The 25,271-nt window shown below is 37.1% G+C and overlaps 1 protein-coding gene across 1 annotated transcript; it reads right to left on the bottom strand.

The window, feature by feature from the left end:
• Positions 1-2,356: 2,356 nt before the first annotated feature.
• On the bottom strand, positions 2,357-25,070 carry LOC137217263 (dedicator of cytokinesis protein 11-like). Its single transcript, XM_067723933.1, has 12 exons — positions 24,547-25,070; positions 21,115-21,198; positions 17,364-17,475; positions 16,821-16,859; positions 14,984-15,162; positions 14,463-14,574; positions 9,388-9,454; positions 7,992-8,039; positions 6,519-6,661; positions 5,150-5,265; positions 2,840-2,977; positions 2,357-2,407 (listed from the first exon to the last, which is right to left on the bottom strand). The coding sequence occupies exons 3-12, from the start codon at positions 17,398-17,400 to the stop codon at positions 2,357-2,359; spliced, it is 930 nt and encodes a 309-aa protein (XP_067580034.1). The 5' UTR covers positions 17,401-17,475; positions 21,115-21,198; positions 24,547-25,070.
• Positions 25,071-25,271: the final 201 nt, after the last annotated feature.

The following is a 25,271-nucleotide window of genomic DNA, read 5'->3' as shown; positions in this document are numbered from 1 at the left end:
ATAAGCAGCTCATGCAGCTCAATAACAAAAAAACAAACAACCCAATCCAAAAATGGGCAGAAGACCTAAATAGACATTTCTCCAAAGAAGATATACAGACTGCCAACAAACACATGAAAGAATGCTCAACATCATTAATCATTAGAGAAATGCAAATCAAAACTACAATGAGATATCATCTCACACCAGTCAGAATGGCCATCATCAAAAAATCTAGAAACAATAAATTCTGGAGAGGGTGTGGAGAAAAGGGAACACTCTTGCACTGCTGGTGGGAATGTGAATTGGTTCAGCCACTATGGAGAACAGTACGGAGGTTCCTTAAAAAACTACAAATAGAACTAGCATATGACCCAGCAATCCCACTACTGGGCATATACCCTGAGAAAACCAAAATTCAAAAAGAGTCATGTACCAAAATGTTCATTGCAGCTCTATTTACAATAGCCCGGAGATGGAAACAACCTAAGTGCCCGTCATCAGATGAATGGATAAAGAAGATGTGGCACATATATACAATGGAATATTACTCAGCCATAAAAAGAAACGAAATTGAGCTATTTGTAATGAGGTGGATAGACCTAGAGTCTGTCATACAGAGTGAGGTAAGTCAGAAAGAAAAAGACAAATACCATATGCTAACACATATATATGGAATTTAAGAAAAAAATGTCATGAAGAACCTAGGGGTAAAGCAGGAATAAAGACGCAGACCTCTTAGAGAACGGACTTGAGGTTATGGGGAGGGGGAAGGGTGAGCTGTGACAGGGCGAGAGAGAGTCATGGGCATATACACACTAACAAACGCAGTAAGGTAGATAGCTAGTGGGAAGCAGCCGCATGGCACAGGGATATTGGCTCGGTGCTTTGTGACAGCCTGGAGGGGTGGGATGGGGAGGGTGGGAGGGAGGGAGACGCAACAGGGAAGACATATGGGAACATATGTTTATGTATGACTGATTCACTTTGTTATAAAGCAGAAACTAACACACCATTGTAAAGCAATTATACCCCAATAAAGATGTTAAAAAAAAAAAAAGAGTCATGTACCAAAATGCTCATTACAGCTCTATTTACAATAGCCCAGAGATGGAAACAACCTAAGTGTCCATCATCGGATGAATGGATAAAGAAGATGTGGCACATATATACAATGCAATATTACTCAGCCATAAAATGAAATGAAATTGAACTATTTGTAATGAGGTGGATGGACCTAGAGTCTGTCATACAGAGTGAAGTAAGTCTGAAAGAGAAAGACAAATACCGTATGCTAACACATATATATGGAATTTAAGGGAAAAAAATGTCATGAAGAACCTAGGGGTAAGACAGGAATAAAGACACAGACCTACCGGAGAATGAAGTTGAGGATATGGAGAGGGGGAAGGGTAAGCTGTGACAAAGCGAGAGAGAGGCATGGACATACATACCGTACTAAACATAAGGTAGATAGCTAGTAGGAAGCAGCCGCATAGCACAGGGAGATCAGCTCGGTGCTTTGTGACCACCTAGAGGGGTGGGATAGCGAGGGTGGGAGGGAGGGAGACGCAAGAGGGAAGAGATATGGGAACATATGTATATGTATAACTGATTCTCTTTGTTATAAAGCAGAAACTAATACACCATTGTAAAGCAATTATACTCCAATAAAGATGTAAAAATATATATATATTAAAGAATGGCAATTTAGGGCTTCCCTGGTGGCGTAGTGGTTAAGAATCTGCCTCCCAATGCAGGGACATGGTTTCAAGCCCTCATCCGGGAAGACCCCACATGCTGCGGAACAACTAAGCCCCTGCGCCACAACTACTGAACCTGCGTTCTAGAGCCTGCAATCCACAACTACTGAGCCCACGTGCCACAACTACTGAAGCCCGCACGCATGGAGCCCATGTTCCGCAACAAGAGAAGCCACCACAATGAGTAGCCCGCGCACCACAACAAAGAATAGCCCCCGCTTGCCGCAACTAGGGACAGCCTGCGAGCAGCAACAAAGACCCAACGCAGCCAAAAATTAAAAAATTTAAAAAAAAAAGAACGTCAATTTAAAAATAAACCTTCAAGATCACCTAATTTTTATATCAGTTAAACCCTGTAAGTTGCCATACAAATAATGACAAAAAAGTTTTCCATGCTCAGCTATCCTATTACACAAATCGGTTAACTGAATTTGTCTTGTTGGAGTTACACATACTAGAGTGGAGGCCTAGACTGTGCCTTTCCATAATTTTAACTCCATCTTGCTTCCTAATGCTTTTAATTATGTTTAAAAGCTATCAAAACCAGATCAGAAATAAATCTTGCTATCTGTTTCAGTCACACTTATCCTAAAAGCCTAGTCTGAAGTTTTAGTTTAGATGAGGTAAGTGGCCTGAACATTTAGAGGCCACCGATACAATTCGCACTGAAAGGAAGGATTCATTCATCTGAACATGTATTGAGTGCCTACAATTTGCAAGATATCATACAAGGCCCTGGGGTTATAAGACTTGGTCTCTGCTTTCAAAGTGCTTATACACGAGTACCCTCACAGCTTATATATCTTCAGCATGACAATACTTTAAAAAGAAGCAAAAGAGAAGAAAAACTGGCAGTTGGTAATTTTAAAATGATACTCTTCAGAAAGGAATGACAGGACAAAATAAAAAGCACGTGCTGATTTTAGGGAATGCCTGGTCAGGCTCTCTTTACGTATTTTGCTGTTCTAATATTTACAAGGGTAGGATTTAATGGCTTCCTTATCTGAGGTTTGGAGAGGTCTTCGCAATGATCCCTGTTCACCTTTCCTTCTTGCTATGAAGCAAGGCCACTCGCAGCCACAAAGCTCTGCTCTTACCTTACTAATGAAAGCTCGCAGTGAGGCAAAGACATGTTTCAGCGACACTTCAGATTGCCCATTTTTAAGAAAAGCAAGATGAATATCAAATACTTTTTTCATTAACGGGTTGTGGCCATCATTATTTAAAAGTTGGCTCTACAAAACATGAAAAAAAAATTTGCAGAAATAGTTTATGCTGCTCCCCCTAGAATGAGAGAACAGGCTTTACCAACATCCTGTTTATCAAACCACTGCTTGAAAAGTAACAATAAAAAGTTTAACATAATCTAAAATCATCTGTGCCATCTTTCAACTTGGAAATCTCAAAATACTATATAAACTACATCTATACTTAATTCCATAATTTTAAATAGATGAAAAAAAATCTTTTTCCAGTATAACACAGCAAATACAGAACTAGTATGGGAAGAGTATTTTCTATTAACCTAACCATATTGCTCCTCAATTCAGAAATTAGTAAATTAAAAATGGATACAAGGTAACCAGCCTTTGTATTTCTCTGACAAAGTAATGTAAGAATTAAGGAAAACATCAATTCCATTTTAAAAGTCTATTATCTAATTTGCTTTTAAATATATGTTTAGTATAAGACATCTTTAGCCACTGGTGACAAATTAAACCCTCTATGAGTAGATAATAACAGGGATCACAATTGAACAGACTACGTAAATTGTTTAAATGTTCCTTGCAAATAGAGATATAAGAGAAACAACAAATTATAGAGAAATATCTATTGGTTTGTGAACCTTTAAAAAAAATGCATTGGTTAACACCTCCAGCCCTGCTCTCCTATCCCTCAAGCAACTAATTACCAGGTTACAACTTGGCCAAAAATAACAACAACAAACCAAAACAATATGCAAACCTGTAACAGATTTAATAGTAACCTTGATAGCCAGAATCCCTGAATGGTGTTTGATATTTCTGTAAGTCTACTTCTAAGAAGCATGGGGTAGTGGTTAGAACCATGGACTCTTGTGATAACTGGCCTAGATCAGAATCCTGATTCTGCTAACTAACCACCTATGTGATATTAACTTCCCTGTGAGCCTCAGTTTCCTCATTTTAAAATGGGAAAAATAACAGTATCTATATCACGGAGCTAGTATGAGGATTAAAGGTGAGTTCACATTTATACTTTTAAGTTTATTAAGGTGTAATTTACATACCACAAAATTTACCTATTTTAAGTACATGATTCAATTATTTTTGGTAAATTTCCAGAGTTTTGCAACCATTACAACCCAATCATTCCCATCATCTCAAAAAGATCCTTGGTGCCCATTTGCAGTTCTCTTTTCCACCTCCAGACCCATGACAAAAAAGTGAGTTAATATTTCTAAAGCACTTCGGATAGTGCCTGACATCTACCAAGAGATGTATGTTAAACAAATAAGAAGTATTTGGATAGGAGGAAAGAATACAATGCAAACCTTGAGACCAAATGTCTTACTTACTGGCACAATAAAAAATGAATTTTGGCTGCATTTTAATCAGAACTTAATACTTCATAAAGGGATTTTGCAGCCTATTTCTTATTAGTATCTAATTCAGTTTTCCCTGATAAGCCTCTTTGAAAAGCACAGACCAGGTTTCCATAGTAAATCCAGAGGGCTGAAGCAATTAACTGAATTACTTAGAGAAGGGGGGAAGAAAAGAAAAAAAATCTGTATAACTCAGATGAAAAGCCAGCAAGAGTTTTCACTTTTGAGTTCTCCCACTACTGTTACCCTTCATTATAGTTATACAGTCTTTACTTTTCAAAGCACTCTCACATCCATTATCTCATTTTACACCTTCAACAACCTTGCAAGATAATTGCTTTTAATTTCTTCTTATTTTTTTTTAATCCTAGCAATGATGATTTGTATTGAGAGGCAAGCAGCTGAGAAAAACCACCAGGCACCTGACGAGGGAAGCCAGCCAGCCGGCCTGCCTGGACATCATCTGGCTTGACAAGATACCTCATCACAACGGGTGCTTGGATAAACTGACTCATTCATAATTTGGGCTAAAAATTACTGGATATTTTCATAAAAGTGTGAAAGAAAACTGTTTTTAAACAGGAAAATAAAAGAGAAGGGAAATTCAGGGCAAATTAGTCCAATCCTCTCATTTTATGGATGTGGCACACGAGTCTCAGTGATTTCCCAAGGTCACACAGGAGCCAAACTAGGTCTGCCATCCAAGTTTCCTGACTGCTCACTGGGGGTTTTTATACTATACTAAGCTTCGTCTGACTAATTAGTTTTTGCATAATATTTTCTTTGCAATGATACCGACTGAGTTCTAACTCTTCATGTTTACCTTGAAGCACTGGGTGAAAAATGATATGGTATCTAGTACTGTTAGGGAAACTTCAGTAGCAGTATTGCCTTCAAGAAGTGCCTGATGGAAAATGTCTGCTTCAGTTGTTGCAGAACCTGGGATTTAAAAAAAAAGAAAATTAAAACTGCCCAACACAGAGATTCACATAACAGTTTTGAATGATTTTCTCCTCCAAAGACTCAGAGAGAGAGACAAACACAAAGAAAGCAGGCTTTCAATACCTGCAGACTTAATGAGTTTCACTGTATTTACTCCTTAATCAAATATGCTCTGGGTTAATCAATTCCACTAATTTTTACTTCAGCTCTGTTATCAACAGCTCTGCAACAAATAATTAGGTGCCCCCTTCTTTGGAGACGAGATTTCAGTGATGAACTATGGTGATGTAACCAGGAAATAACGCAGGAGGCATTTTAGGCTGTGCTGTTAATTATGTGTGCAAAAATGAGAAACTCATAGAAATGCAGCTACATTACATACAGTGGCACCCTATGGCCAGATGTTTTCAATGATGCCAATGGTATGAGACGTTTCTAAATCAGAAGGAAAACAAAGCATCTGGGCTAACTGAAATACATAGGTTCATTATACTGATATTTTTACAAGTGACAAAGAGCAAAGCTGAAGGCTGTAAGACTTGCATTTTTTTAAAGGTCTTGACTATTAGCTCAGGTCCATCTGCTCAAGACATTTGTTTTTATTATTAGCCCTATGGCAAAGCCAGTTCTGCTGGCTTCCTTTTATGCAATCCCCAAAGGACTGTGTGGAAATGAACGTTTATCTCACTCTCTGACTTTTTTATTAATATTTGTTTTTCAGAGGATAGCATCCATTTATATAACCCTGTAGCTTCCTCCTTGTCCTATTCAACTTGTCAGTACTTCACCTGTGTGAAATACATCTTTGTCAAAATACTATTTACAGTTCTTTGATTTCTGCAGTCAGCTCAGCATGGATAATCCCTTAAGATCACTGAATGAACAATAGTAACTCTAAACAAATATTACACATACTATTATATTAAGATGCCGTTATTTGCATTAAAGTAGGAATAAAGGATATCGAATGTAAAATAATATAAGAACAATAATTCAAAGGGAAAATTAACTTCCTTGATATTGAACTAAGAAAAAACCCATCATTACCTAAAATTGCTGAAAAATCCATGCATATTTTATCATATATTCACATATGATGAAATGACTGTTCATAAACAGAGATATGCAATTGTATCTATGTATGGGAAATGATTACCAATTGTATTGGAGATTTAAGCCAGTACTTCTTTAAGATTAAATAGTACTAATATCTGTTTCAAATGGGTACCCTACACACATTTTTCACTTACTGTGATTAAGTGTAAATGAACTTTCCAGGCTACTAAGATGCTGAAGCCGGGCCTGCATTATTCCTGATCTGTTTCGAAGAGCTGGCATGGTTTGCGATTTTCGGTCTATTCCAAAGTGTTTTGACATCCAGGCATCATGCACCCTAAAATAAATGTTAAAGTTAGGAAATGGAGCACTCTAAGAATACATCTCAACGTTAGATTTTTTAAACTAATAAATGACTAGGTTTCCACATAAACACTGTGTTATGCTCAGTATTTACTTGGCTTAAATGAGGCATCATTGGAAATTGTATGAAGCTTAATGTATATTTAAAATAGCTTATACTATACGAATACAAGTAAGGAATTTAGAGAGAGTTTCTTACTTCCCTTCTTCTTCTCAAAAATATCAGAGTAAAGTGGACAACACTCCAATAAGATCCAGTCTTTTCTCAGGAGGTAAGGAAAGGCAAGAGTCAGAGAAAACAGTGAGAGGGATACTAGGAGTTGACATAAGGTGGAAGAATTCCTGGAGTTAGATGTTTAAGAATGAGTGCCTATCTAATCTGTTTCTGGACCCAAGTTAAACTTGGAGCAGAAATTTTTACTCTATAAACATGTCTATTTGCACATTTTTCTTTGTTTTCCTTTAATTTTAAGATTCCATTAAAAAAAATTACAACCGGGTAATACAGGAACTAAGGAAGAAAAAGAGTTTTTCTATCCTCTAATAAACATAGAGGGTGGATCAGCAGAATCTTAGAGGTTAAGGTTCATGGTGGTAGTTACCATACTAGTTCTAAACCAGTTCCCAGTGCTGGGAAGACAGTGGAAATCATCCCTTGAATTATTAGGATGTTCCAGAGACTCAGCAATAAACCCCATCCAAACAGCCTCTTTAGTTTTTGGAAGTGCCATGGAATTTACTTAAAAAAAGAATTCTATTTGAATTCCTTTAATGACTAACTCTACCCCTGAAATATATCTTATTGAAATAAGTAATCTTTTCCTTACAGTTTCTCAAACATTTTCTTAAGTATTTATTTCACTAAGACTTACACAGCAAAAAGAAGAAATAAATAATATATAGTGCATGTCCCGATTGCTGCTGGGGATTTCTATTCACGTTAGTAACTGAGGTGAGTATTGACAGGTTGTAGATAAAAGTACAGATCTTACAGTTGTCCTCACTTTACGATTTCCTGCCTTCCCCTTGATCTAGCCCTTTCTCACATCCTTCAGAAGAGACAAGCATCTGTTCTAGGATTAGAACAGAAACTCTGCATATCAGTCTAATGATTACCCTCTGGAAAACTTAAAAAATGTTCACATCAGATTAATTTCAACTGTGAGTTGAGATGCATTAAATAAATCATGGGTATCTTAATGTCAACTCAAAATGAATCATCTAGGTTATACATGGCATAATTAAGACTGCCCTCTGTTGGAAGAGAAGAAAAAAGGTGGAAATTGCAGTGCTATGGGAATTACCTTGCTATGTTTCTTTTCCCCATATATCTAAAGTGAAACAAACATACTCTAGAAAGAAAAACAATAGCATGTTAGTAAGATATTACCATACTTTGCATTTTAACAAGTAATATTTGAAAATTCATGTGTCACAAAGAACGACCCATTTAAAATCATATTACAATAATATGTTTTGGTATACAAAAATAAATATACAAATAACTACTTGCCATATTATATCTTTCTACATTTATTTGCTACAATTACATCAACACCAAAAAGCTCCATGTCTTCATATACAATTCTAATGACATATTTTTTAGAAAACCGTCAATGCAAATCATCCTTTGTGCTTTATAGTGTGTATCACAGCAAAGGTCTCTAGCACAGTCAGTAACACCTAAAAAGGTTCTTAAGCCCTAAAAATTGGGGCAATTGCTATATTTTTTATAATGGCATTAAAACACTTTCTAGTATGGAAAATCTCAAACACAAAAGTAAAGAGGACAGCAAACTAAATCCCACATACCCAGCACCCACCAGCTTCAACAATTATCAACTCATGGCCATTCTTAACTTATACCCCAAACAGGTCCCATGCTCTCCCTCCACACTCCCTACCGCCTTTATTTTTTTTAAGTAAATCCCCAACATCATATATTTTCATTAGTAAACATTTCAATATAATTAGAGTAGTTTTTCTAATCATAACTTTTATTTGCTGACATTTTCTGCAAAATTTTGAAAGACTTTACTAAGTTTTTATGCATAGATTACCCTCTGTGTTTTGGTAGACACACACGATATCATATATGTGTACTATTTATTTAGAAATTTCTTACATTTCATTCTAATTTTTCTTTTAGCTTTCAATAATGACATAAAAATAGCTCAGCATACAATATAGGACAATTTCCAACCTCCACCTAGGAAAAAGGCTAGATTTTTTTCCCTAAGGACCTTGCAATGGAGATATATATATATGGAAATATATATATATATACGCATTTCTGAAGTGAGTAGAATTACTCAGCTCTACATAAGAGTACAAATTCTAAATTCCAACATTTAAGCTGCTCCATTAAGACAGCAACTGCTCTAAATGAATGATTTAGGACAGCTGATGCCACTTCCAGTTTTCCAGATCACAGAAAGACTCCTGATGGTCTGCAAGGATGCACTATTATTAGCTAGAGTTTTCTATAATATCACAAGTATTTCATCTCCATGTTTTTCTTCTATCTATGTGTGAAGAACCTGTACATCAGCCTCTAAACTATCAAAATAGTTTAACATCTCCTACATTATTAACAAATATGCTGTTGAAAGCAGAAAAGGGGTAATATTTTATTATGTATAAAAATTAAGCTCCCAAAAATAAGAGGAAATTTTATGAAAATAAGTTAATATAACTTACTCTAGAAGTATAAGAATGTTTATGAGCTCCTGAGGAGATACTTTATTCCAGTAAGTTAAGAGTGTATCTGAAAATGGAATGAATAAAGTGTTACATCTTGAGATAGCATAGATCTTACAGCAAATAGTGCAGTGAACTCCAAAGTACCAATAACTTAGTTTCAGCAACCATTAACTCACAGCCAATTCTGTCTCATCTATATCCTCTCCTCCTATCTCATCTCACTGCCCAATACCCACACTGTATTCTTTTGAATTAATTCCAAATATACCTTTTAATCTGTAATTATTTCAACTTCAACAATTATTTTTATGTATTTCATAAATGTTCTTTTGGATGGCTTACCATCCCTGACGACAGAGGAAGGGAAGTAGACCTGGGGTTTTTAATAAGCTTCCTAAAATTTTATGCAAGATGGTGCATTTAAGTACATTTTTCGGAAGATAGGGTCAAGCACCTTCGCCTGCTACTCAAAGGGCTCTGCGAACCAAACAGTCTGAGAACTCTAAACTTTAGAGAAAGAGACTGATAACTTTCTTTTTCCTCTTTGCCTTCGGATTATCAACCTTGAAGTCCTGGCAATATACAAACATACACACACATTAATGGAACAACTATTTCAGATATAAAAGTCCCTTAAACCTATCACATACACTTCTCTTTTGAGCTCTTCCCTTTTTTTTTTTTACTTTCAACACACTCATGGAGACTTTTTTAAAAAGAAAAATATTGCCCTCACTTAACCTTCCATTCCTTTTTTATCCTGCTCAGATATAGCTAATGGTGTCAGCAGGTCCACTTCTAAATTTAAAAACCTGGTAGGGATCGCAAAAGTAGGCAATGACGTAATGGCCTGCCCCGCGAGAGCCTCTGAAGATAGGGATGGACGACTAGGTAATGTTGGCTAAACGGAGGGGTGACAGGGAGGGAAGAGTGTGTGGGTTTTGACTTTATTTCCCCAATTTACTCAAGACCATGAGTATTGATAGTTTTCAATGTTTATAAAATACTGATCATCAGGAATAAGATGCTAACATAAGGTCAAATTGGATTTGTTTCAAAAATAAAGTGAGCGCTGACTTCCGGTCCACCCCCACCACCCCCGTCCACCTTCGGGCACCCTTCCGGCTCAGCGCAGCATGGCTCTCCCAGAAGTCACTGCGTTTCCGGTCTCTCCAGCCTCTCATCACAGGCCGGCTTGCAGGCACCACCTTACTTCTGCGCACTGGCTCTTCCCGCCAAAAGGAGGCTCGGGTCTCCTTTCCGCCGCCAAACCGGGCCCTTCTGTCTACCCCCGAGCCATCCTCGCACCCGCCTTGTGCTCTGAAGCCTCTTCGCAGGTCTGTAGAAGGGGTGAAACTCTCGTCCCGTTCGAGGCCCAGCTCTAGTCAGCAGCCCTTCCGCCATTTTGCCGGCGGCGGTTTGTCTCCACTGTTTCCCAGTCCCAGTCAGGGAGACGAGATGCAGGCAGGCAACGTGGGTGGAGGAGACAAGGGAAGTGGCCAGAGATCTCCCGCAAAAGATAAAATGCAGGTTAGCGTCTGTGATTTGTCTTCTGACGCTTTTTAAAAAGCCTGGCTAACAGTAAAAGAGCTCCATGACAGGGAGCTACGCTGTCTCTAGGGGAAACTAACCAGTCTGAGGAAAGAGCGATTGACAGACAGAAGGCGGACGGGCTCCAGAGCCAAAATTAAAGAGTTGATGGAGCAACAGAATATCCTGAATGTCACCATCGATGACCTGCAACATAAGTTAAGCTCCAAAGTATGTGACCGCTGTTCAGTGAACGAAATGTACAGGAAGACGCTACAGAAAGTATTTGACCATATCCAACAACAAAATATGAAGCTTATTGCTGAGCTCACAGAAGATAGGAATAAATTAAAAGAAAATAAACAGCTTTCTGCAAGACTAAAACTGAAGGAGCAACAGCTTCATCCTTCTAGTTCTGATAATGATGACGACTTCATTCCTTGCACTCAAAAGAGGGGGCTAGATTTTTCAGTCAGGGACCCTCCACCCGGATCTCAGATGCATCTGCCTGTCAGACTGGTAAAGCAATCAAATACTGAACAGATGAAATCTGGAGGCAAAAAGGAACAGCAACAGAGTTCCAAGTTTCCAATTCCATTTTATAGTAAGGACCTCTCTGCGGTGCCAGAGACCCCTCTGGAGAGTTCCTCTAACAGCAGCAAGCCTGCCACAGGAAGGAGTGCCAACCAGAAGTCACCTGCAAGTCTTCCTTTAACATCTACACCTGGCGCTCAAAGGGGGCATGGATTTCAAGGTGACTTCAGCCGTCCTGAAGACAGGCTTGGCAGTACACAAAAGAAACCGATCTTCACACAGAAGAACTCCACACAAAAACGTAGAGCTCAGAGTTACTTCTCTTGGAGCCCTTGCAGTGTTTCTGCGGGAGAAAACTCACCTACTCCATTAGTACCTGCAACTACAGAGGAATATATGCTTGGTGATACTAGCTTATTTCCTCATTTTACACAGAGAAAGGTAAAGCCCCCTTCATATGTATTTCCTTTTGACTATACATCTCGTGGGAAAAGATCAGTGATTCGTGTTGCTCATCACAAAACTGGATTTTCGGTGAGAGATAGCTGTAACCAGACACCTTCCAATGAAGAGGTGACTGTGAGGAAGAAAACTACTGAATCTGCAGGTGCAGCTGGTGCTGATAAGCCACAAGGTGAGACCCAGAGTTTCATTTTGGGGTCTACAATAAAGAGAAAAGCCAGGGTACAGCCAGGAAGAAGGAAGTAGCTTTCCCTCTTCCTCTCTCTTAAGGAGACTGCTTTTCTTTTCCAAGAGAACAGTCTTGCTGTCAATTCAGACTGTGTAATTGATAACCCCTGACTCTGATACGCTTCTCAGAATATAATATACGAAGCAATAAGACCTACACAAAAGTTGGGCAAATGACTAAGACTTTGAAACAGTGAATTATTGCCAGTTAATAAATTTAAGCTACAGAGAAGGAAACTCATTATTCAGAATCCCTGTACTTTGATATGAAAGTGTAGGGTCTACCATCTTTTTGCTGAAATTAAGTTGCTACTGTTTATGAGTCAACAAAAAGCCCAAAAAACTGAAAGCCAAGAGAAGACCTAAAGGGCGTGGACTGTAAGAGTTCAACATTTAAATGCATATAGAGTAACAAAAGTGAAATATTTACTGGACTTGACAAGGTAACTAGAATACATTCATTGAGAAGGACCAAGAAGCAGATATTTTTTGGAATAAAATGAATATGACTTTACAGATACCATGCAGCATGACATTACATTTACAAAAGATAAAGAGGAGATGTGACTGTATGCTAGTCGTTAAAAATTTGCTTTTAAAAATCAAAAAGCAAGAACAGAAGAAGGAAAAACCTAATTAACAAAGATCAAATATTTAGCAAGCAAGGTCAACATTTACAAGACGAGGGGGAACTATGAAGTTCTCAAGAAACAACGCAGTTATGGTTTTACCCATGACATGAAAAAAGCAGCCAGTGGCTTGTCACTGGTTAACACTGTATGTGGCATGTGGGTGTGTGTGCACATGTGTACTGGGGTGGAGGAGAGGAGAACTAGTCAACGATGCATCTCCCTCTCCTCCTTCCTTCTCTCTCTCCCCCTACCACCCTCCTTCTTACTTTCCCTGGGCTGTGGTGGTATTCAACTACTTTTTTCTTTTTCTTTCCAGTTTTTTGTTTTCCATGTTGCCTCTTGGGCCTTAAAAAAAAAAAAGACAAATTTATTGAGTGAATTCATGTGCCATAAAACTCACCCATTTAAATAGTGCCCAATACAGTAGTTTATGGTACATTTAAAAACTTATAAAACCACCACAGTTTTAGAATATTTTCATCACCCTAAAAAAAAAAACCCATACATATTAGCAGTCACTTTCTATACTCCCCCATTTTTCACCTTGTGGGGAGACAAAAACAGTGAGCTGTGGCTGTAGTTATTAACTGATCCATTATCTCCTGGAATGAAATACCACCAGGGTTGAAAATGATTTCCCTTTACTGTTTTCTTTCCCCAAACATGGAGGCTTATCACATAGCCTCAATAATCTTTGATGTTTACTCTAAATCATACATTCTTAGAACTTGAAGATTCTAGTTATTTAAACCTGTTTTATTAATATACTTTAGAATTAACCATTCATATCTAGCTTTTGATTTGTTTCAATGTTTCTAGTGAGTTAACTATCAACTTATTTTATGTTTTTAGATGCTGCATTATTACAAAAAAAGATTTAATATTTACTAAAAATGAAATAAAAAATAGAAAATAAGTAAAATTTAACTACTATATTATGATGATCAGAACCCAGGTGCTTTTATGTTCTTCATTCCTGCTTACTTTTTTTTTTTTTGAGCAAAAACAGAAAAGGAAGAAAGGGGAGGGAATTGTGTAAACAAATGTGGTATTGGGAATAAGATAACCTTCTGATTTTACTTCCAGAGGACATGCAGTTTATGAAAATCCTTTGGTTATAGTTTATCATATAAGGTAAAGAGGAAATGGTAATACTAGTTAATAATACAATTATACACCAAGGAAAAAAGAACAGAGCCTGGAAAAGAACCTGACACCATGCAAAACTGTATAATGGTACTGCAAAAGATAACGACGACATTCCTTACCCTCAAAGAACCCTTCCTGTCTTTTTGTTTGCTTCTGATTTTCCAAATCCTGGGTCAAATAAAAGCTAAAGTGTTAACTATGACACTGGTTATTGTTATTTTTTTCTGTTTACGTTGGTCATTTAATGCATTATATGCTCTGCATAAAAAAAATGTTTAGCACTTCTAAAACTATTGCCTCACTTTAGAAACTAATTTTTAAATCAAAAAAAAAGTTATTTCAAAGAATCAAACTTGTATGACCAAAATGAACCTATTTTAAGTTAAAATATAGGAACATTCTAAGGTCAGAGTCTTCAAAGTTCTGTTTCTAATGTGCATGTGTTCTACATGCAGATGATGGTCAAATATTTGTTGCATGAACTTGTAAACCTGTGAGGGTGGAGTACAGTCCACGACTAATATGCTGGTAACTCACCTTCAGAAATCATTTTTACTATATACAAATAGCACATCAAGAGGCTTCTGATTTCATACTGATCCAATCGGTTATACTGAGATACACTACTCCTTGCAGAACTCTGCCGAGTCTGTAATACAAAGATAGGACTTTTGTGAAACAGTATTGGTACTGTAGCTTCCTATAGCCTTTAACTCAATAACAGATATATTTAAGGATATATATTAAGGTGTGTATTTGAAAGAGTGCACATGGCTATAATCGTATAAGAATTTTTTTAAAAAATTCTAGTTTATGTAACAAATCATGAAGCAGTTGTGCTGTTCTTTAGACATGATTTGAAAAACCAGTGTTGTTCTTCAACAGTTATCTGAACAGTATTTTTAAAACCTAATCATTTGAAACGGAAACAAAACGTATTTGTAAAAATAACTTCATCAATCCTCCTGTTATGTTCCTTACTGAAAACTTCACCTTGAACATAAAATCTTCTTAGAAACTAACTAATGTGATACTGATGATGATACGAACATCCTTACCTTTTGTTGGTATCGAGTGTCAAATGCATGTTTTATCAAAAGATTCTTTATGACAGAGATAGCTGTATATCTGGTATCATAATTGTCTTGAAGAGCAATGGAGGTTTCCCTCAGAAGTAGACCAACCAAGAAGTGATGCTTGCAATACTCATCTGATAAACTGTATTCAAGATTTGAATCTGCAGTATAATGAAATTTAAAACCCATTTATAAAAATATTCAAAAATTACTTTAACATTAAAGCACTATATTTATTACTTAGTCATATGTGACCATGCTAGCAAGAACTATATTGTTATTATTAACAAATATGAACAATTCTTTTATCATATAGAATAAGCATGCAAAATTTTACAAGATACGAGCACTCATCATTGGGGCTAGATGATAGCCTTAATGATAATTTCAGTTGGTAAGATAGTTCCTAGAATTCTTTCTTTTTTGAGATGCTTTTCAAATCTTAGAAATCTTAGGGTAAAATCTAGAATGAAAGAATACTGTATTTGGCAATGTTTTAACACATTTCTTCATATCTGAAGAGATTTAGTTACAACTACAAATTGGAGTAACTCTCTACAGCAATACTTGATTCACTTATCTGTTTATATTTGTAAAGTAGGAAAAGGAAGAGAAACTAGACAACTGAATCACTGTAACAGTATTAACTATTGACTGTTTTAGTAAATGTTATATATTGGCCCCAATACAATGGGGTACAAGAACAATAAGAAAAACAGCCTCATCTCACTCAAATTCATCACATGAATACAAACCTTTTATTTCATAAAATTACCGCTTCAAACTATTTCTTTCACTTCCTTTTAGATCCTCAGTCCATTTTAAATCCCAGCTGCTAATATCCTGGTTGGGACTTGCCTTATAAACTGATTGGGTCACAATCAGAAGACACTGTGACCAAGTTTAGTAATTTCTATGGTAAATTTCTACTATCTTTATCTCCTCTACCGTACCCTTTAATTTTAGTTAGGCCATAAAGCTGAAGGATATGTTTTCCATTTCTTTTCTGGCCTCTTCAGCACTTAATATAATGATATATATTCAGTTAGGACTTAATAAATGCTAAATCAGATTTAATCCTAAATCCTCATCCCTTCTTTTCCCTGAATTCCTCAAGCCATCAATAAATACTGGGGGAAGTATCAGAGCTATACATGCTCAGAAGCTAATAAGGGAGCAGCTGAATAGGGGTGCTTGGGTTTTTAAATATTTTTTCTCCATTTTCACTGGCTGGCATTCAAGCACTGAAACTGGTGCTCAGCAGCTACCTTCCTAGAGACCAAGGTAGCTGATATTCTTTCTGCCATTGGTCATGCTCTTTTGTGAATCCCAACCACTTTCTATGCACAAGAACCAGTACGGACTAACCCAGGTGGCCTTATCTGGGTCGACTTTACAATGGTAGTAAGGTTTTTTGCTTCAGGGGTTTGAATAAATCGAATCAGGTAGTTTCAGCCAACCTTCAAAACTATGGCCAAGCAGTCATTAAGCAGGGTCAGAGAGAAGGGAGGCAAGCCTGGCAGAGATGAGACACACTTAAAGAACAGCTACCCTCTAGCCCCCATGCTAGCTTGAGCCAAAACTTGTTTTCTGAGGATGGTGTTTTAAAGTTGATTCTTCTAGCAATCAACACTCAAGCTGATTTTAAGAGTTAACAAATACACCACCTCCTAGGTTTTCTGGGTACATTAACTAAAGCCTCATCTTGGCTAGGGAGGATTTAAAAAGCAAAGAAAGCCCCCATCCATCTTAGCCATTCATGAAATCAATTGTTTTTAAAGACAGCAAACTACTTTAGAGTGAACCGAGTTAAACCTACCTACTGAAGTCAAACGGTCCACCGCAAATGAAAAAAAATCTAATTAATATATGAAAAGAAAAGGGACAAATAAAAAACATAGTAACATAAGAATAGTGCTACACAACAAAGCATTCAATAAAACTAGCAATGGAGATAACTGAAGGCATTTCATCAATTTAATACATACATATCACTATTTTACTCTGTCTTTATACTTCTCTTTTGATGTTCCACTCAGCAGAAATGTATTTATATGTTTTTTTTCTTAATTCAGTCTCACATAAGAGTCCAAACAGTACTACAGAGAGCAATTTAACTGGTATCTGACATCTGTGTTTAAGCAGCAATCTATGTAACACACCTAATTTCTTCATTCTATGAATACTACCACTGACACTATGAAGGAAATGCCGAGTACCATTAACGAACCTATCTTCAGATAGTAACAATTCTGACATTACCTTTAGATTGACTGGTTTAACTAGAAAACGTTATACTATACTAGCGCTAGCCAAAAACAGGAAAACACAATCCCTAATGATGGAAAACACAAATACATACCTTGAACTCGCTGAAGTTTAGGTTTTGCAAATGCCATTGGCAAATTCAGAGGAATGTAATGTTCGTGATTGCAAACTGTTTGCAGAAATTCAAACTTGTATTCAGCCAGGACCTAAACACAAAGAAATTATACAAGAACTCCTACTTAGTAGTCATTTACTATTTTAGTAATTAAATACAGTGCATTAATTTTCAAAACAGAAGTGTTTAGTATTTTAGGCATACCTTAAAATGTGACCTGTGCAGTAAAGAGTTAACATAGCAGGTCTAAGACTGCTCACCTTAAAAAGACCTGCTTGCATGGTTGGTCATTGGCTGGCATTTGGGAAATTGGATTTTTTTTAATTCTATACGTTTCAGGTATACAACATTATAATTTGACATCTGTATACACTACAAAGTGATCATCACCACAAGTCTAGTTGCCATCCATCAGCATACAGTTTACACCCCCTTCACCATTCTGCCCACCCCCCAACCTCTTCCCGTCTGGTAATCATTAATCTGTTCTCTGTATCTATGAGTTTGTTTTGGGTTTTTTTTGTTCATTTCTCTTTTTAGATTCCACATGTGAGCGAAATCATATGGTATTTGTCTTTCCATCTGACTTATTTCACTTAGCATAATACTTTTAAGGTCCATCCACATTGTAAAATGGCAGGATTTCATTCTTTTTTGTTTGAGTAGTATTCCATTTTATATATATACACATACAAAGACACACACACACTTACACACATATATACCACATCTTCTTTATCCATTCATCCATCAATGGACATTTAGGTTATTTCCATATCTTGGCGACTGTAAGTGATGCCACAGTGAACATAGGGGTGCATATCATTTTGAATTAGCGTTTTAATGTTCTTTGGATAGATACCCAGAAGTGGAAAAGTTGGGTTATATTATGGTAGTTCTATTCCTAATTTTTTGAGGAATCTCCATTCTGTTTTCCACAGTGGCTACACCAATTCACAGTCCCACAAACAGTGTACGAGGGTTCCCATTTCTCCACATCCTCTCTAACATTTGTTATTTCTTGTCTTTTCAATAATAGCCATTCTAACAGATTACGAGGTGATGTCTCATTGTGGTTTTGATCTGTGTTTCCCAATTAGTGATGCTGAACATCTTTCCATGTGCTGTTGGCCATCTGTATGTCTTCTTTAGAAAAATGTCTATTCAGATCCTCTGCCCATTCTTAAATCAGATTGTTTTTGTTGTTGTTGAATTGTATTAGTTCATTATATATTTTGGATATTAACCCCTTGATGGATATATGATTTGCAAATATCTTCTCCCATTTAGTAGGCTGCCTTTTCATTTTGATGATGGTTTCCATCACTGTGTAAAAGCTTTTTAGTTTGATGCAGTCCCATTTGCTTATTTTTGCTTTTGTTTCCTTTGCCTTTGGAGTCAGATCCACAAAAATATCACTAAGATGGATGTCAATAAGGTTACTGCCTACGTCTTCTTCTAGGAATTTTATGATTTCAGGTCTTACATTCAAGTCTTTACTCCATTTTGAGTTAATTTTTGTGTTATGATGTAAGAGAGCGGCCTAGTGTCATTCTTTTACATGTGGCTGTCTAGTTTTCCCAACACCTTTCATTGAAGAGACTGTCTTTTCTCCATTGTATGTGCTTTGCTCCTTTGTTGTAACTTAATTGTTCATATATGTATGGGTTTATTTCTGGGCTCTCAGTTTTGTTCTGCTCATCTGTGTATCTGTTTTTATGCCAGTCCCATACTGTTTTGATTATGATAGCTTTGTAGTATAGTTTGGAATCAGGGCGCATGATACCTCCAGTTCTGTTCTTTCTCAGACTGTTTTGGCTATTCAGGATCTTTTGTGGTTTTATACAAAATTTTAGAATTATTTGTTCTAGTTCTGTGTAATATACCACTGGAATTTTGATAGGGAATACACTGAATCTGTAGATTGCTTTGGGTTGTATGAACATTTTAACAATATTAATTCTTCCAATCCATGATTATGGAATATTTCCATTTATTTGTGGCTTCTTCATTTTCTTTCATCAGTGTCTTATAGTTTTCTGTGTACAGGTCTTTCACCTCCTTGGTTAAACTTATTCCTAGGTATTTTATTCTTTTTGATGCAATTGTAAGTGGGATTGTTTTCTTAATTTCGCTGATAGTTTGTTATTAGTGTATAGAAATACCACAGATTTCTGTATGCTGATTTTGTATCATACAACATTACTGAATTCATTTATTAGTTCTAACAGAGTTTTGGTGTAGTCTTTAGGGTTTTCTGTATGTATTATCATGTCATCTGCAAATAGCGACAGTTTTACTTCTTTTCCAATCTGGATGCCTTTTATTTCTTTTTGTCGCCTAATTTCTGTGGGCATCCTTGTCTTGTTCCTGATTTTTTTTTTTTTTTTTTTGGCTGCGTTGGATCTTTGTTGCTGTGTGCGGGCTTTCTCTAGTTGCAGCAAGCAGGCGCTACTCTTCGTTGTGGTGCACGGGCTTCTCATTGCAGTGGCTTCTCTTGTTGCGGAGCACAGGCTCTAGGCACACGGGCTTCAGTAGTTGTGGCACGTGGGCTCAGTAGTTGTGGCTCACGGGCTCTAGAGTACAGGCTCAGTAGTCGTGGCACATGGGCTTAGTTGCTCCACGGCATGTGGAATCTTCCTGGGCCAGGGATCGAACCCATGTCCCCTGCATTGGCAGGCAGATTCTTAACTACTGTGCCACCAGGGAAGCCCCTTGTTCCTGATCTTAGAGGAAAAGCTTTCAGTTTTTCACTGTTGAGTATGATGTTAGCTATGGGTTTGTCATATATGGACTTTATTATGTTAAGTTATGTTCCCTCTATACTCACTGTTGAGAGTTTTTATCATAAATGGATGTCGAATTTTAGCAAATGCTTCTTCTGCATCTATTGAGATGACCATATGATTTTTATCCTTCATTTTATTAATGTGATGAATCGGGTTGACTGATTTGTGGATGTTGACCCATCCTTGTATCCCTGGATTAAATCCCACTTGATCATGTTGTATGACACTTTTAATGTATTGTTGAATTCAGTTTGCTAATATTTTGTTGAGGATTTTTGAGTCTATGTTCATCAAAGATATTGGCCTGTGATTTTCTGTTTTGTGGTGTGGGAAATTAGATCTTGAAACAAACATTTCCTACATGATAAGACTGTGCCTTCTGTGCCAACCTGTTCAGCAGTGTGCAAACCATGTGATTTATGGTGAACATCTGCCTTCCTATCCTTTCCAAGACTCTGGAAATTTTGACCAGCCTCAAATACATAACTAGCCCCCAACAAAACCCCTAAGCCCTGAGTCTCAAATGGGCTTCCCTAAAGAGAAATGTTGCACGCACGTGGCTCAATTTTCACTGCAGGAGAGAGGATGTGCTCTATGTGATCCTTCACAGGAGGGAGGGCACTCAGGAAGCCTACATGTAGATTGCCAAGGACCCCACTTGATGTCTTTTCCCCTTATTGATCCAACTGAGCATCCTTTTTGTGTCACTGTAATGAATCTTAGCCATGAGTACGTCCTGTGAGTCATTCTAGTGAACCATCAAACACGGAGTAGTATTGGGGACCCCCAAAACACTATCCATTATTCCCTGCTTTGAGGTATAACTCTAGTCAAAGCACCTAAATGAAAACAGCAGTTCCAAATCCTCCAGAGGAGAATGTCACCATTGTTCTCACACTCTAATGTCTGACACCCACTGCAGTTATGTCCTTATAACTTACCTTAGGATCTTTGGGGCTGAATCCAGATATATAGTCATTTATCAAATTGAAAACAAATCCTCTATCAATTAGTGTCAGACAGCGCTATAGAAACCAAATCAAAATGAACAGTTAGTTACATAATTCTAAAGGTCTGTCAAGTTTTTAAAATTCAAAAAGTTTTAAATTTTTTCCACATTAAGGGGATGACATTCTCACTTTTACAGATAATAGAAAAACTTTCAGAGATTTAGGTGATCTTAAAGAGATAAAATGGGACTTCCCTGGTGGCACAATGGTTAAGAATCTGCCTGCCAATGCAGGGGACACGGGTTCGATCCCTGGTCTGGGAAGATCCCACATGCTGCGGAGCAACTAAGCCCGTGTGCCACAACTACTGAGCCTGCACTATAGAGCCTGCAAGTCACAATTACTGAGCCAGCGTGCCACAACTACTGAAGCCTGCACGCCTAGAGCCCGTGCTCCACAACAAGAAGCCACCACAATGAGAAGCATGCACACCGCAACTAGAGAGAGCCTGAGCACAGCAATGAAGACCCAATGCAGCCAAAAATAAATAAATTTATTTTTTTAAAAAAGAGAGAGATAAAGGGCAAATGACTTATCATTGGAATTGGGACTCAACTGTATAATTTTCAAACTAAGATATATATACATATATATATACACACACAAATACATGTATACATATATATACACATATATGTATATAAACATATATGCATATATATTGATATGTAATCTATTAGCTATACTGCCTCATTTTGGTTAACTCTCAAAGCTCAAAGTGAACTGGAGGGTGGTTAGTGGGGCTTACCTATGTGAACATTTCAGGCCAAAAGTGAAGTTTTTCTTTGGGTCCTGTGAAGTCTTGGCCTACAAAACATTCTTCCTCTGTGACAACCCTACTAGTTGTTCATATGTTCCTGCTATCGCTCTCCTGGTTAAGGCTTTCATTACCTTGCAACTGCACAACTGCAGTTATCCTCCAAACCTGTCTTCCTGCCACTAATCTTTCTATCCAACTGCTTCCAGATTAATCTCTAAGTCCTAGCCCTAATCATGTCACCTTTCTTCCCAAAAGCTTTCAACAGTTTCCTATTGCCTCTAATATAATTTCAAACTCCTTAGCTTGGCATTCAAGGGCACTCACAATCTTGTCCCAACCTACTTTTCCAGTTTTATTTCCCAATACAGCTTATCTACTTATTACCCACTGAAGATGCACTGTGCATTCCCACCTCTGGGTCTCTGCTCATGCCAGGTCTAGCTAGCAATTCTATCACTGCTTCTACATAATCCTGCCCATTCTTCCATGATGAAGCCCATTTTCATTAACCACCTTGGTCTACAGGGCCCTTTAAACACTTTATACTAGCTTGTATTTTCCTTATTATTTTCCTGTTTTCACCTAGAGAGGACAATAGGAATGATCTCTTTTTCTTATGTTCTCCATGGTACCTACAGTAACCCTGTGAAATAGAAGGAACTCAATATTTGATTAATCAGCCATTTGCATCTCACTTCTCATCTCTCCTTTCAACTTCCACTGCCTCATCACCTCTCACCTGGATTAATGAGGTAGGCTTATATTTATCTGTTCATCCAAAAACATTTTGAGGATCTACTGTGTTTGAAACAAAGCATTACATTCTAGAGAAATACAAAGGTGAATAAGATATGGTCTTTAGTCTTGTCTAATGGTAAAGACAAATAAACAAATAATTAAAATACAGCACAATAAAAAGTTATACAAGTATGTAAAGGACGGGTAAACAACAGAAGGGGTGATCAGCCCTGTGTGGGAAGGTTAGGAAAGAGTTGAGCCTAAAAGATGAATGGACTCTGCCAGGCAGACAAGGGGGAAAGACTGGTCTTCTAACTGGTTGCCTTGACTCTGGCTTTTTCCTCACCTCTTCCAAAATCTTTGGTATATAGATAGCTCCACGGCACATAGCTCCGAATCTAAATCCCTTAGCCTGACATTCAAGGCCTTTCATCATCTGGCATCAGATGGTCTTTCCAGCTCTACCTCCACACATCCTAAACTCTGCACAATGACTTTCTTGCTCCTCCCCGAACAATTCTTGAATGCATATATCTCATCTTTGCTCATGAATCCTCTACCTGAAACACGCTCAACCCTGTTTTGGGGAACTATTCTTCTAGTCTCTGTTCATACTACCTGGTCCTAATCCCTCCCTTTCTTGTTTTCTGATTGTATTTTGTTTGTATTTTCAGTATAGCAGTCATCACACTTGATCTTGTACATGTATTTGAATATAATTACAGAGATAGCCTCTCACATCTTTGAATTCTCACATAGAAGACAGACAAATGTTTGTTGACTTGAATGAGGTAAATACTGCTACTAAATCGACTATGTTCTATTCCGTTTACATAGCAAACTTTAAGTTTAAACTCCATGGAAGAAACGGAGATTTTATATTTCAAATAGTCTCATCTTTACTTTAAAAAGATATGTGAAAAAAAAAAAAAGATATGTGGATGTTTGGTTTTTAATACACAAAAGGGCTCATGTAATAGTGTTAAAACTTTGTTTTAATTCTGGTAAACAGAGGTCTTACATCAGAAAATCATGCTCTGGAGATCTGAAACCTAGTTGTGAATTTTTAATAAGAAAACAAGGGTATGTGAGATACTAAAACTGCTTGGGTCGATTATTGACTATGAGGTTCTTAAGATAAGGTTGAGACATGCTGAAAGGCTGTGAGAAGATGGGGAGTGGAGAGAAGTAAAAACTAAGTGCCTTACAAATCCATGCCCCTTCTCTGCAGCAAATCAAATATTATTATTACCCACTTTCTAGAACAATCGCATTCCAGCATTGCCCCTTACATATGGAGAATAAAAATACAACAACGAGAAATGTGCTATCTTTCATAAATATAGGAGTTTCTGATATCTCTCAAGATAGTCTCATTGACCAAACTCAACCATTTTCATTTACATGTATTAGCAACAAGTAGATGGTGATTATATTAGCAATGTGTAGACTGTGCCTTTAGTTCAAGAGTTACAAACTCAGAGGCCAACAGGGTCAGAGAAGCTATTTAAATGTATAAAGAGTGTCGGCGTATATTAAGGAGTGGTGGGGTTTGTGGCAACATAGAAAGTACATGCCCCACCTAAAGGCATTCAAATTAATATTTCTGAGAAACACCACGTAAAACCAGCAAGACGTGCCTTCTGGTTAAGCCACCTATGTGGGACCTCTGGTTTAAATAATTAACCATTGGGGGTGGGGGATCAAACATGGCTGTTTAACTGAATTGATGGATTAACTCAGTCAAAAGTTTCTCCAGCAGCCTAGCTGAGTCTCTAGAAAGTAGGTAATTTTTTTTCTTTGGCTTTAAAGACCATATTGGTGAAGAATAATTCCTTACCATGTTCTGGCTGCCTTTAACTCACCTTCAGGAAGCTAGCCAAACTATAATTGACGTTTCTGGACTCATCAGGAATCTCTGCATAGTGAATAGTCACGTGAGGAATTACTGCAAGAAACAATGAATGTAAGACATGATGATACGCCTCAGAAAATCTCTGGCCTATGGGAAGCTTAAATTAAATAGGCATAGAAAAAAGAGTTGCAAAAGATCTAAATCAATTGCTGTTTTTATTTTCAGACACATTCTGTACAAAAATGTGTTTTTAACTGGAGTTTAATTTTTCTCCCAACTTAAAAATTACATGGCTAGTTCAGTGTATACTTTAGATCATTATAGGAACTATCTGGACATCTAATACCATAACTGACTGAAATCATGAACAAGAGTAGGTCATTCTGACGTGACTTTGGAATCGTGCTCCTGAGATACAGACACATCCATTTTTCATTCCATGTTTTTCCTGACACACAAAGTATACATGTATCCATGCATCTCAATTTTAGTAAACCTGCTCTGTGAAGATTCTGATAAACATGATAAGTATGAGGTGAATATTTTTTACTTCACAAATCTTAGCTTTCAATTCCTATAGCTAAGAAAATTTCTTTGTACTTTCGAAAGAGTTTAAAAATATGACTAAATGTATACAGCACATGCCAGGAACACATGTATTATTAAATAAAGTGTTTTTAACTTTGTACATGCCTTCGACCTTTCTAAGAGAATGGTTCTTTCTTATTTGGTACT

Source organism: Pseudorca crassidens, chromosome X, assembly GCF_039906515.1.
Source record: "Pseudorca crassidens isolate mPseCra1 chromosome X, mPseCra1.hap1, whole genome shotgun sequence".
Taxonomy (NCBI): Eukaryota; Metazoa; Chordata; class Mammalia; order Artiodactyla; family Delphinidae; genus Pseudorca; species Pseudorca crassidens.
This window is presented reverse-complemented; position numbering and strand designations above follow the sequence as displayed.